Genomic DNA, 12,350 nt, shown 5'->3' on the forward strand with positions numbered 1-12,350 from the left:
ATTTGCAAAACGCAATGGGATTTTGCTACCTGCGAGTGGTATCATTGTGTGTAACATACCACGAGTTTACATTACCTGTGATTTGTACCACCATGTGAGAAATACCATGAGTCTGCGTTACCTCGCATTAGTACCGCTGTATAAGGAACACCACGGTTCTGTTTTACTAGTTGTTAGTACCATTGTGAGGGGCCGATGACCTGGATTTTGGACCCCCATAGATAATAAGCAACATCCCATAATTAAGACATTGTGAATTGGACCCCTCATTGTTTTTGTCTCACGATCATTTTCTCGTCACCATTCAATTTAAAGTCTAGTCAGTGGATACTTTTCAAAGTTTCAATTTTCATTTCCTTACACCTCGTACAATTAGGGGCTGAAAACCTAGCTGTTAGGCCCCTTTAAACAACAATCATCATCATCATCATCATCATCAAGTATTTGTCCCTGTGCTTTATTAGCGGCCGTACAGAAGGCTTCCTGTCTGTACGTACGTAGTGTGTTTTCTCTTAGCAGCATATAAGTTATTAGGAACGTTCTGCCATCTCTTGAGTATATTCAGAAGCTGGGGAAGTTCACAGAATCAGAATATTTAGTAGAGAATAATATTCCTCCATCATCAGAGGAAGTGTAAGTATACTCTCTTGCTTGACAGGTAGTAATCAAACATGGCTGCGAAAATCACACATATCAGAATATTGCCTGTTGCTCACGGTAAAATTTTCTGTCAAATTTCCTGTACAATAATTTAATTTTATAAAATTTCTGTTGCTCACGGTCAAATTCAATTTTTAAAAAACCTTTGATAAAACTTTTCATAAAATAGGACATGTTCTATTCCGTAAAATTAATTTTACGGAACGAACCAATCGGCAAAGCTGACATTACGATGATGCTGGCGCTACGCCGTGAGAAGATTGTGAAGCTCCATTGTAAACAAACACTTCTTTCTAAAATGGCAGGACCCGGGTGGACTAAGGAAGCTGTTAGTGTTTTACTGGACGAATACCAGAAATATCCTTGTTTGTACGAAGTTAAAACGCCACTTGACCACAATAGAAATGCAAGAAAAGGGGCTGAAAAAACAATCGCCGAATTCCTATATGAATGCTGGTCTTCTAACCTGAAATAATTTTCAACCAAGAACAGCAATCCTGTACCTTCTTCTCTTCTTTTGATCCCATCCCGTGTCTAGCATTTCCTGGCATTTCTTCTCTTCATTTTTACCACTGTACAACATATAATTGCAGCTAAAGTAGCAAGTTTTGCTTTATTTGTTGGAGCCATATTCTCAAACACACTAAGTTGAACAGTTGATTCTTGGTTTAAAAATGTATCGATAGATGGCAGCACATACACATCTTAGTTCAGAAGTGAGTTCATAGATAGCCACTCTGATGCTTCCACGGATTTTATAAAATAATTTTACCGTGAGCAACACAACTTGTTTTCACCAAATTTTTATAAAATTAATTGTACAACAAATTTTACGAAACATTTTGCCGTGAGCAATAGGCATATTAATGAAAGAGTTAGTCGCTTAGCAACCGCTAACTACAGAAGGTATTGCGGGTTAGGGTAATCCATCGCCTGCAGTTATTGGAGTGATCAATTAATGATTTGATTTTATGATTACTCAGAGTTGGATGAACATTGTCTCATTGTCTGGCGATTCACCGGCAGGTAATACCGGAGAGAATAAAATAGAAATGAAGCAAGTCGGTCCAGTAGAACGGATGGACGTATTTGCTAAAGCTAACTTTAGTTACTCCCTTTTAATACGAGGGGGAACCCGAAAATAACCGGAATATCATTGCCGTGAGCGAAGCTTGTCTAGTACGCGTTTCTGCCACTGGGTATGTATAGCGCAACTGATTGCCAGTTGAGTGGCGCCTGTGTTGGCTTGTTCTGTTCATCTGTAGTGATTGTTTTTGCTAGCGCTGTTATGTTCTTGTTTCGTTTTTAATGACGACAAATTTAAGCGAACAACGTGCAAACCTTATATTGGGAAGTTTTAAGGAGATTGCGCAACAGTGTTCGTCAAAAAAGACCCAATTTTTGGCAGACAGGAAACTGGTTCGTCCACAAAGACAAGGCACCTGCACACACAGCCATCTCCTTTAGACAGTTTTTGGCTAAAAATGGCATGGTACTACTGCCCCACGCCTGACTAAGCTCCGTGCGAATTTTTTTTTATTTCTACGCATGAAAGGACACCGATTTGACAACATTGAAGAGATCAAGAAAGAACGACGGAGGAACTGTCATCCATTTCTAAAGATGACTACAAAAAAATGTGTTAGTTGCAGTGGAGAGTACTTTGAAGGGGATAAGGTGGTTTGTAAAAAAATTGACACTAATTCTGGTTTCTTTTGGGTACCCCCACGTATATAGAGATATCCTTTTAATTCTTCCTAATGAAGTGTGCATCCCTTTCGCTGTAGCAGGTAGATCAACAAATTCAAAATATAACGTGATGTTTCGAATATACTGTAGCATTCATCATCAAGGCGACTACGCCTAGTAGAGCCGGGCTGAGTGGCTCAGCGGGGTTGAGGCGCCGGCCTTCTGGCCGGTTCGATCTTGGCTCAGTCCGATGGTGTTTGAAGGTGCTCAAATACATCAGCCTCGTGTCGGTAGATTTACCTGCATGTAAGAGAACTACTGCGGGACAAACTTCCAACACCTCGGTGTCTCCAAAAACCATTCAAGTAGTTAGTTGGACGTAAATCCAATAACATCAGTATTGCACAGGATAGAATATAACAGAAATGAAGAATGGAAAGAAAGTATGTGGAGAAAACCAGAGGATGAATAATGATGTGAGACGGTGTGGGAGGGAGGTTGGGGGTTCAGTTTAGTTTATTGCCTTTCTTATATGGCGGGACTCAGGCTATGAAGCCTGCTATTATGCCAAACCATATTATACTACAACGCTACATAATTTATAGAATGACGTACACAAAATCATTAGTTACACATATTTCTAAATAGTCTCTAAATTAATTTAATTAACCTCTATAATTTTGTATCCTTATTGGTAATTAAGAACCAAATATTACTTCTTATACGTTAGTGAGATTCACTTTTTACAGATTTGAGTGCCACATTAAACAATTCCTTTTAAATAGCCTCGGATTGCCCGTGCCTCTAATTTCGGCTGGGATTGAGTTCCAGAAACGTATTACCATACGTATGATATTAATGAGTTGTTGTGCGAGTTACTGTGATGAATGCGAATGGACAAGAGGAACCGTGTGGATGACCTTGAGGGAGCTCTATTGTACACAGACAGCAAAGTATGACATATAACACATAGCTGGGAATGAACCAAAGGGTGATGACGAACGTACGAATTTGGAAAACGCCGAAACGAAATAACAATACAGGATATATACGTACGTATAGTATACGTCTGATCTTAGAGGATCGAATCAAGAAGGACAAGCCCACGTACATGGCGTTCGTAGATCTAGAAAAGGCATTCGATAATGTTGATTGGACCAAGCTATTTATGATTCTGAAGATGATAGGGATCAGATACCGAGAACGAAGAATTGGGAACATGCATCATTTTCAAAAATACTTTTTTTGAAAAGTACACCAATGAAATAGTACGTAAACGTATTACATTGTGGTATGCTGCCTTGTTTTCTACCATTAAAAAAATATTTAATAGTGCCTTTCCGCAAGGCGAGTGAAACGGCCTCTGACGTAAGCGGCGCGCTGTGACGTCACGATCCAGTACCGCATGGAGCTCTATCAGCCGTTGTGCATCAGCCGTTGCTAAAAGCCTATTGTTTATTATTCACGATCGCGAATAACTTCGAAATGACAGAAGAAAGGTTCGAAACAGCACAGTCAGACAATCTACCATGTGTAGATGTCATCATTCTTGAAAAATGTGACTTTTGTGGCCGCAGAAATTCGCGGATAACAAGCAAGTTTGTAAGTGGCGTCTTTTATATACGTGCAATGTACTGTAACCCATAGTATTAGGATAACAACGAACCTGGATAGATATCACATCACTTTCAACATTTCCTTTTAGACTGATTCCCCTATTAAAGAAGAACATTACATTTTCGGGCTTTCAGCATTAGTAAAGTAAGAAATCGGATTTCAGCACTAACATAAACATATAGGTAGCATTATAGTACTAGTCCGCTTCTGTGGTGTAGTGGTTAATGTGTGCCACTCCCGGAGGCCCGGTTTCGATTCCCAGCTCTGCCATGAAAGTTGAAAACAAATAGTACGAGGACTGGAACGGGGTCTACTCAACCTCGGGAGATCAACTGAGTAGAAGGGTTTCGAATCCCACCTCAGCCATCCTCGAAGTGGTTCTTCGTATTTTCCTACTTCTCCTCCAGGCACCTAAGGCCACGGCCGTTTCCTTCCCTCTTCCTTGTCTATCCCTTCCGATCCTCCCATCCTCCAACAAGGCCCCTGTTGAGCATAACAGGTGAGGCCGCCTGGGCGAGGTAAAGGCCCTCCTCACCAGTTTCATCCCATACTCAAAGTCTCACGTTTCAGGACACTGCCCTTGAAGTGGTAGAGGTGAAATCCCTCGCTGAGTCCGAGAGAATACCAACCCTGAAGGATACACTGATTAAGAAAGAAAGAAAGAAAGAAAGAAAGAAAGAAAGAAAGAAGGAAAGAAAGATCATAGTACTATAGGGCTATAATCTATCATTCCCAAAAAAATATATATTTATGGTTGGGACAACTGGCCTACCCACTTCCAGGGCCCATGAAAGAGAATTAAATATCTTTGTGGAGGGAAAAAGTTAAACATGATAAAGATAAATATGACTTCATCTAGTTTTTACAAGTCGGGCTGAGTGGTTCAGACTGTTGAGGTGCTGGCCTTCTGACCCCAACTTGGCAGGTTCGATCCTGGTTCAGTCCGGTGGTAGTTGAAGGTGCTAAAATACGTCAGCCTCGTGTCGGTAGATTTACTGGCACGTAAAAGAACTCCTGCAGGACTAAATTCCTGCACATCGGCGTCTCCAAAAATCGTAGAAGTAGTTAGCGGGGCGTGAAGCCAATAACATTAATTACATTTGGCTTTTAACAAGCTGAGCATATCAGGAAAGAAAAGTGTCCCGGTGACATTTTAGTCGCTCAATACAGGAATGTCTTTGGGTGCTGTGACTTTTTTTTTTCTTTTTTTTTTTTTTTGCTGTTTGCTTTACGTCACACCGTCACATATAGGTCTTATGGCGACGATGGGTCAGGAAAGGCCTAGGAATGGGAACAAAGCGGCCGTGGCCTTAGGTACAGCCTCAGCACTTGCCTGGTGTGAAAATGGGAAACCACGGAAAACCATCTTCAGGGCTGCCGGCAGTGGGGTTCAAAACCCACTATCTCCCAGATGCGAGCTCACAGCTGCGCGCTCCTAACCGCACGGCCAACTCGCGCGGTATGTTTACCCTTCGGTTTATTGACTTGGCTTGTATAACCTAAAACTTAGGCTAAGTTGGATAATATTTTAAACACCTACATCACTATTTTCACCTGTGTGCAATTATGTTATTTATTTCATTAATATTATGATAATTATTATAATTGAGCAGACTAGCATTGGTTTTGTGTAGAGTTATACATTTGTTAAATTCACGTTATTTCCTTTCATGATGTACACGCCTATTCTTTGTTACATTATAGAGTATTTAGATATAGCCTAAATTTCTTTACCAATTAAGCTCTTCAATAAAGACATACATAACTGTCCCATGCCAAGATATATTGGTAGAATTAGAGCTGTCAAAATGGTTCATAACCCCTTTGATTTATTATCTTGACATGGATCACCCAAAACATAGGTTAGGTTTGGAGAATACTTTAATAATCAGCATTATTTAATGCACTGTTTTTTACTTTCATATTCCAAGATGTAATTGCAGCATTTAAATAAAGCATCATACATTAAAATTTAAAGTTTTACCACTAGAACAGCTGACATGGAAAAGTTATTTGAAAATTCAAACAAATTCGTCTTACGTTAAAATCTTCAAAAAAAAAATAAACTGTAGACTTTTCCGATATATCACCAGCATTTCTCCGGCTCGCCAAAATCCATTTCTCCCTAGTTTTAGCGTCTTTGGAACATTTATAAACAATTTGTTTGGTATGGTATGCGATGTGCTATTGCACATCGGAACTCTACACCATTTATAAGTTTTCTGCCTCACTGTCTGCGCAGGATTCATTTTAAGTCTAAAATATACCACTCAGATTATTATCCAATGTATAGACCTCGAATTTAACCATACTAGACACTAACGTAAAGTAGAAATACGCGAAGTGTATCCTGCTTCTCACAGCACACTATGTGTTACTTCGTCTGCTAATTCAGTCAACCTGTACGATGACGTCAGACCAATGAGATCGCGTGCTTGCGTGACGTGACATTTTCGTAGATTTTTATCACGTTTGGAGTTATTATTTGTACATTCTGATCACATTTTTGAATTCTGCATGAAATTTTGAATCAGATTAGCATATTTTTAATTAAAACCCCGGATCATGCATGTTCCCTATTATCTACAACCTGTATAAAAATCAGTCTGCAGTGATAAGAATCGAGGGCTTTGAAAATGAAGCAGCAATCCAGAAAGGAGTGAGGCAAGGCTGCAGTTTGTCCCTTCTCCTTTTCAATGTTTACATAGAACAGGCAGTAAAGGAAATCAAGGAGAAATTTGGAAAGGGAATCACAGTCCAAGGAGAGGAAATCAAAACCTTGAGATTTGCCGATGATATTGTTATTTTATCTGAGACTGCAGAAGATCTCGAGAAGTTGCTGAATGGTATGGACGGAGTCTTGGGTAAGGAGTACAAGATGAAAATAAATAAGTCCAAAACAAAAGTAATAGAGTGCAGTCGAACGAAGGCAGGTGATGTAGGAAATATTAGATTAGGAAATGAAGTCTTAAAGGAAGTAGATGAATATTGTTACTTGGGTAGTAAAATAACTAACGATGGCAGAAGTAAGGAGGACATAAAATGCCGACTACCACAAGCAAGGAATGGCTTTCTTAAGAAAAGAAATTTGCTCACTTCAAACATTGATATAGGAATTAGAAAGATGTTTTTGAAGACTTTCGTGTGGAGCGTGGCATTGTATGGAAGTGAAACATGGACGATAGCTAGCTCAGAAAGAAAGAGAATCGAAGCTTTTGAAATGTGGTGTTACAGAAGAATGCTGAAGGTGAGATGGATAGATAGAATCACGAATGAAGAGATACTGAATCGAATTGGTGAGAGGAGATCAATTTGGCTAAATTTGACGAGAAGAAGAGATAGAATGATAGGACACATCTTGAGACACCCAGCACTTGTTCAGTTCGTTTTTGAAGGAAGTGTAGGTGGTAACCACGTGTTACTTAATTGATAGCCAGTGTCCATGTTGAAATTGTTAGGATAGGAGAAAATCAATCAATCAATCTTTGCTTCCTTGGAGTTCAGGGTTTTTTTTTATTATGATCGTATTCGAGTTATGGACATCGATGAATCATTAGAACTTGACTGCCAACCCAGTGAGAACGGAATGATTTCTTTACATGCGTGTCTCTTGTTGTTGCAGGGCTCTCATGGACTCACAACGTCCCATTCTCAACCCATCTACGTCCCGGGAAAGTACTCGCCATCCAGCTGTCTCAGCGACAAGGAAGAGGATGAAATATACGGGTTTGGGTACGGAGTGTACGGCAAGCAAATGTTACAGAGACACCAACACCACCAGATGATCATCTCTCCGCAGGTCCATCAGCACAGGTGAGTGTGAATTTACAAAACGCCTCCACAATCCTGTATTTGTAAATAGCTCTGTGGCTTGTTTGGTTCCATACCTCTCATCTTATTCATTGGAAACTGAGTCTAAACATTGCCATCTTGGTCTTACTCTACGTGTCTTATCCTCCTCGACAGTCCATTATTCTCCTACGCAGTCTGTCTTCCTCAATTCGCCTCACATGACCGCACCACCGAAGCCGGTTTCTGCATACAGCTTCATCCATCGAGTTCATTCCTAACTTAGCATTTAACTCCTCACTCCGAGAACCCTCCTGCTATTGTTCTTACCTGCTTATACTAGCGATCATTCTCGCTACTTTCAGGTCTGCTGAATAAAATATCCTAACTCCACCCAGCTTTCACTCCAGTACAGCAAAGTTGATCTAAAAACACCAGTGTAAAGATAGTTTGGTCCGGAAGACGACTTCTTTCTTACAGACTTCTGTTGATCGCAAATGCGAGATCATAGTATTAGCTTTGCTACACTTTGATTATGCCTTACAAATACTAACATTCCGGCAGAATACCATTCTAGGTAAATGAAGTAATCTACCTGTTCCAGTTTTGCATTCCCAACCTGACATCGAATTTTCTTCTCTTATCGTCCCCGTTGCCTTACAAGGTTTCAGCTGAAACATTTTGGTGATGTCCCATAGGGAGATTGAGTGGAAGACTCCCTTTTTGGCTTCTCGGAGAGCAGCAGTGTTATTATGTCCTCTTCGTATCGGCCGTGGTATAGCAAAGCACTCATACTTACTAAAGGGGGAAATCTCCCTCTTTCTACCAGATGACGAGAAGTCAGCAGACCTCGTCATCCGTTTAAGAGGGAATAACTGATACTGGCGAGGGAGCTGGCACAGGGACTAATGTGCAAGATGATCGCTATACATTGGTCTTATGGGAATAACCGATACTGGGCGAAGGAGCTGGTACAGGGGCTAATGTGCAAGATGGCCGCTATACATTGTGTTGTGGGAATAACCGACACTGGGCGAGGGAGCTGGTACAGGGGCTAATGTGCAAGATGGCCGGTATACATTGACCTTACGTGGATATCAGATACTGTACGAGGGACTGGCACAGGGGCTAATGTGCAAGTTAATTTTCTACTCGTGTTTAATTTTTATTTTATTGTTAACTACATATTATTCTGTTGACTCTGGTTAAATTAATCTTGATGAATTATTTTAACTTTAAATTTCAATGAGTTCCCTTCAAGACAATTCTAATTCTATTTTAATCTATTTAATATCAATACGTAAGAAAAATAAGGCATTGGTAATTAGATCCACTGATTACTTTAAATTCATAATCTTTTTTCACCATCATTGGTTTTTAATTATAGTCAGAGGATACATTTTAAGCCAGTCTTTTGATGTAGAGGTAGTGTCTCTGCCACTTACTTGGAGGCCCCGGGTTCAATTCCCGGCCACGTCAAGGATTTTTACCTGGACCTGAGGGCTGGTTCGAAGACCACTCAGCCTGCATGATTATAGTTAAGGAACTATCTGACTGTGAGAAGGCAGCCCCGATCTAGGAAGCCAAAATGATCGTCGCGCTGACCACACGACACGCCATAATCTGCAGGTCTTGTGCTGAGCAGTAGTCGCTTGGTAGACCATGGCCCTTCGGGGTTGTTGCCCCATGGGGCTCTTTTGTTTGTTCGGAATACATTTTAAAATTTTCATTTTTCACTACTTTTCGTTTCACCTCGTACAATTAGGGGTCATTGACCTAGATGTTAGGACCCTGTAAACAATAAGCATAGTCTCTTATTCGCTACTGACTTCAGTTCACTCTTGTGAGGGCTAACTTTCATATCATACTCATTACACCTATTTTCAAGTTCCAAGAAATATGTCTCATTATTATAAGGCGTGGGCGTGTAACATTAATGACGGAGTGGTTTCGTGACGGACAGCCCCCTAGTTTACTCCAAGCTAACAGTGATTAATCCTTCTCTCACCCCCCCCCACCACCACCACAACTGCTGTATCCTCCCTCTTGAGGGTGATAACAGGGGCGCTATCAATCGAGCTGTTTACCGTCTGTCAAGAGGCCATGTTTGTTGAAGAGGCTGCACCCACTTGGGGAAGATCACTACAAAAGTTCCTTGTTATTTCAAAATCGTCTCAAGCGTACGATGGCGAATTTTGCAAGCAATCTGTGTTCATTGCTCTCGCATAAAATACCAGCGTAGCCTACTTTGCATTTAAGAGGAGAGACACACCTTTCGCTCACTTAAATTTAGTAAAATTCATGTTTTCGTACCTCATGAGCCATAAATGATACTAAAACGTTTGCACGTAAAACGTAGATTCATCCTCCTTATTCTTTCGTTACGCCTCTTACGGGCAACTTTGTCATAGTTTGGGGTTTTTACCTCCTCCTCCTCCTCCTCCTCCTCCTCCTCCTCCTCCTCCTCCTCCTCCTCCTCCTCCTCCCAGAACCTCTTCATTCTCCCTCTCCTACTCTCCCGTTTGTCGGCTGATATTTTATCTTGTCTCCCCCACTGGTGCTTCTCTCTCCTATTCTTGTACCTTTCTCTACCATTGAACTCTGGCATATTGGTTGGTGTATATTTATTTCTCCAGTTCTCTGTCCCTTACATCTTGAACCCCATCTCAATCCATTCTTTCCGGAGTTCGACAACCCCCTTAGTTACTGTAGATTTATTACGATTAGTCTCCCGTTTTTAAGACAGCGGATAGATTGGAATGCGGTCGGTAGATGCAGAGTGGGTCTCGGCTCTACCGTGGCTGTACGCCTCTACATTCGGGAGACAGGACGGGGCTGGACTTCACGGCTTGCCCCAAACGTCGGCTGTCCTGAGAATGGTTTTCCGTAGTTTTCCTTTCTCCTGCACTAAGGCGATTGCCGGGAATATTCCTAGTATAGACCACGGCCGCCAACCCCCTCACCTTCAACGTAACAAATCTCCCGGCCTGAGAGACGGCGTCACCGTCTAAGAGACCCGCCTTCCCCTTCAGGGAAGGAATGAAAACATTTTAGTAGTAGTATGCGGTCGTGCTGAAGGGAGTAACAAGTATACTCTATCGTGCAAAACGGTATGCTATGAGTTTTGCATAAACATTAGGGGCACGGCACATCAGACCCCCTAGAATTTATGTTACTCTCACTACGTCGCAGAAGAACGGGCTAGTCGACACTTCCTAATAACCAAATTTCTTTGCATTTTAAAAAGTCTAAAGTTGGGGATATAATATTATGATTTATGAAATAATGTTTTGATTAATAAAAAACTTAGTTAATAACTGTAGGTTTATTATGACGTTTGTATATTCATTTTAAGCTACTAATGAGGGTTTGCATTGTATATAGGACAATTCACTGAATATATAGAAGATTTTTTCTGAAATGTATTTAAATCATGGTGATACTGATTTTACATCCGACTAAGTACGTCTGCGGTTTTCAGAGACGTGTATCTGACCATCTTCAAATGTCACTGGATTGAGATGAGAACTAATACAAATAAATAGAATTAAATTTTCAGGGCAAATATCAGTGTCCACTAGTGTATGCTCAGTCATATCACATCTAGCTGCTTATTCTTCATCTTATTTTTCTTCTTCGGGCACCGCTTGAGCTTAACTTCTAAGGATGTCGATCTCATGACCCATGCACACGCCTCCTACATTAAGTTGGTACATTAATTTTGGAGAAGACTCGGTGTAGAGACCAATCAGTTGCGAGACTAAATAGATGATGATGATGATGATGATGATGAATAGTTGATTTTACGGCAAGATTATTGCTGCCATAAAATTCAGGATAATTGTTCGGTCATTCACATACGTTTCACTGTAATGTCTTTGTTGAAGCAGTTGTCAGTGGAACTAGGTCTAAATCTTGATCGCTACTTACTTCCTTGAAACAAATTAGTACGAGCTTGTCGCATTGCAGTGTGGAAGTCAAACACCAAATACCTGCCAAGGAAACTGGCCCAGCTCAAAATACGAGTATCTCGCAGTACCAACATGGTCGACTGGATACAAAACTCATTCGCCGCCCTATTTCACTTCGATTTGTATCCATAAAGTTGGCACACGGTAGCTCTGCAGAGCACGATATGAAAATTAATTTGCAAGTACTTATTATTATAAGCACTTCCTCCAAAGTAGTTGCCAAGACTAGTAGTTTCGCTTGATAGAACAGACCGTAAACCGTCCTGCATAATGAACTATGTTTATCTTCCACAAGACTTGCTCTTTAGTTATGGATTTACACTCTAGTTTGTTACTTGGTGAGGTTCGATGTTATACACGAAAGTCTCTGTAAGAGTGCAGTAACAGAAAACGTATAGTCGTAGGCCTTCTTCAGCTGTGACAGTGTTTTATTCTACAGTTTCTTATCATGTTAGGAACGTGGAAGATCATGGGCAAGAATTCATGTATCTGTACATTTAAGAAGCCGTTTCACGGTGATGGAAACTGTGAGAAGATTGCTTAACAGATAAGCTACCCCTCTTTTTTTAAACTTGCAGTCTGACGGTTATTGTAAAAATAGTAGCTTCTATAGTATTGCCGTTT

At 40.7% G+C, this 12,350-nt stretch overlaps 1 protein-coding gene across 1 annotated transcript in view; it reads left to right on the plus strand.

Annotated features, from left to right (window-relative positions):
• Window positions 1-12,350, plus strand: part of LOC136881768 (uncharacterized) — a 234,386-nt gene that overhangs the window by 15,305 nt on the left and 206,731 nt on the right. Inside the window, exon 3 of the mRNA XM_068229499.1 lies at window positions 7,589-7,779. Within this exon, the coding sequence (XP_068085600.1) occupies window positions 7,589-7,779 (191 nt within the window). The remainder of the gene's footprint in view (window positions 1-7,588; window positions 7,780-12,350) is intronic.

This window comes from Anabrus simplex, chromosome 10 (genome assembly GCF_040414725.1).
Source record: "Anabrus simplex isolate iqAnaSimp1 chromosome 10, ASM4041472v1, whole genome shotgun sequence".
Taxonomy (NCBI): Eukaryota; Metazoa; Arthropoda; class Insecta; order Orthoptera; family Tettigoniidae; genus Anabrus; species Anabrus simplex.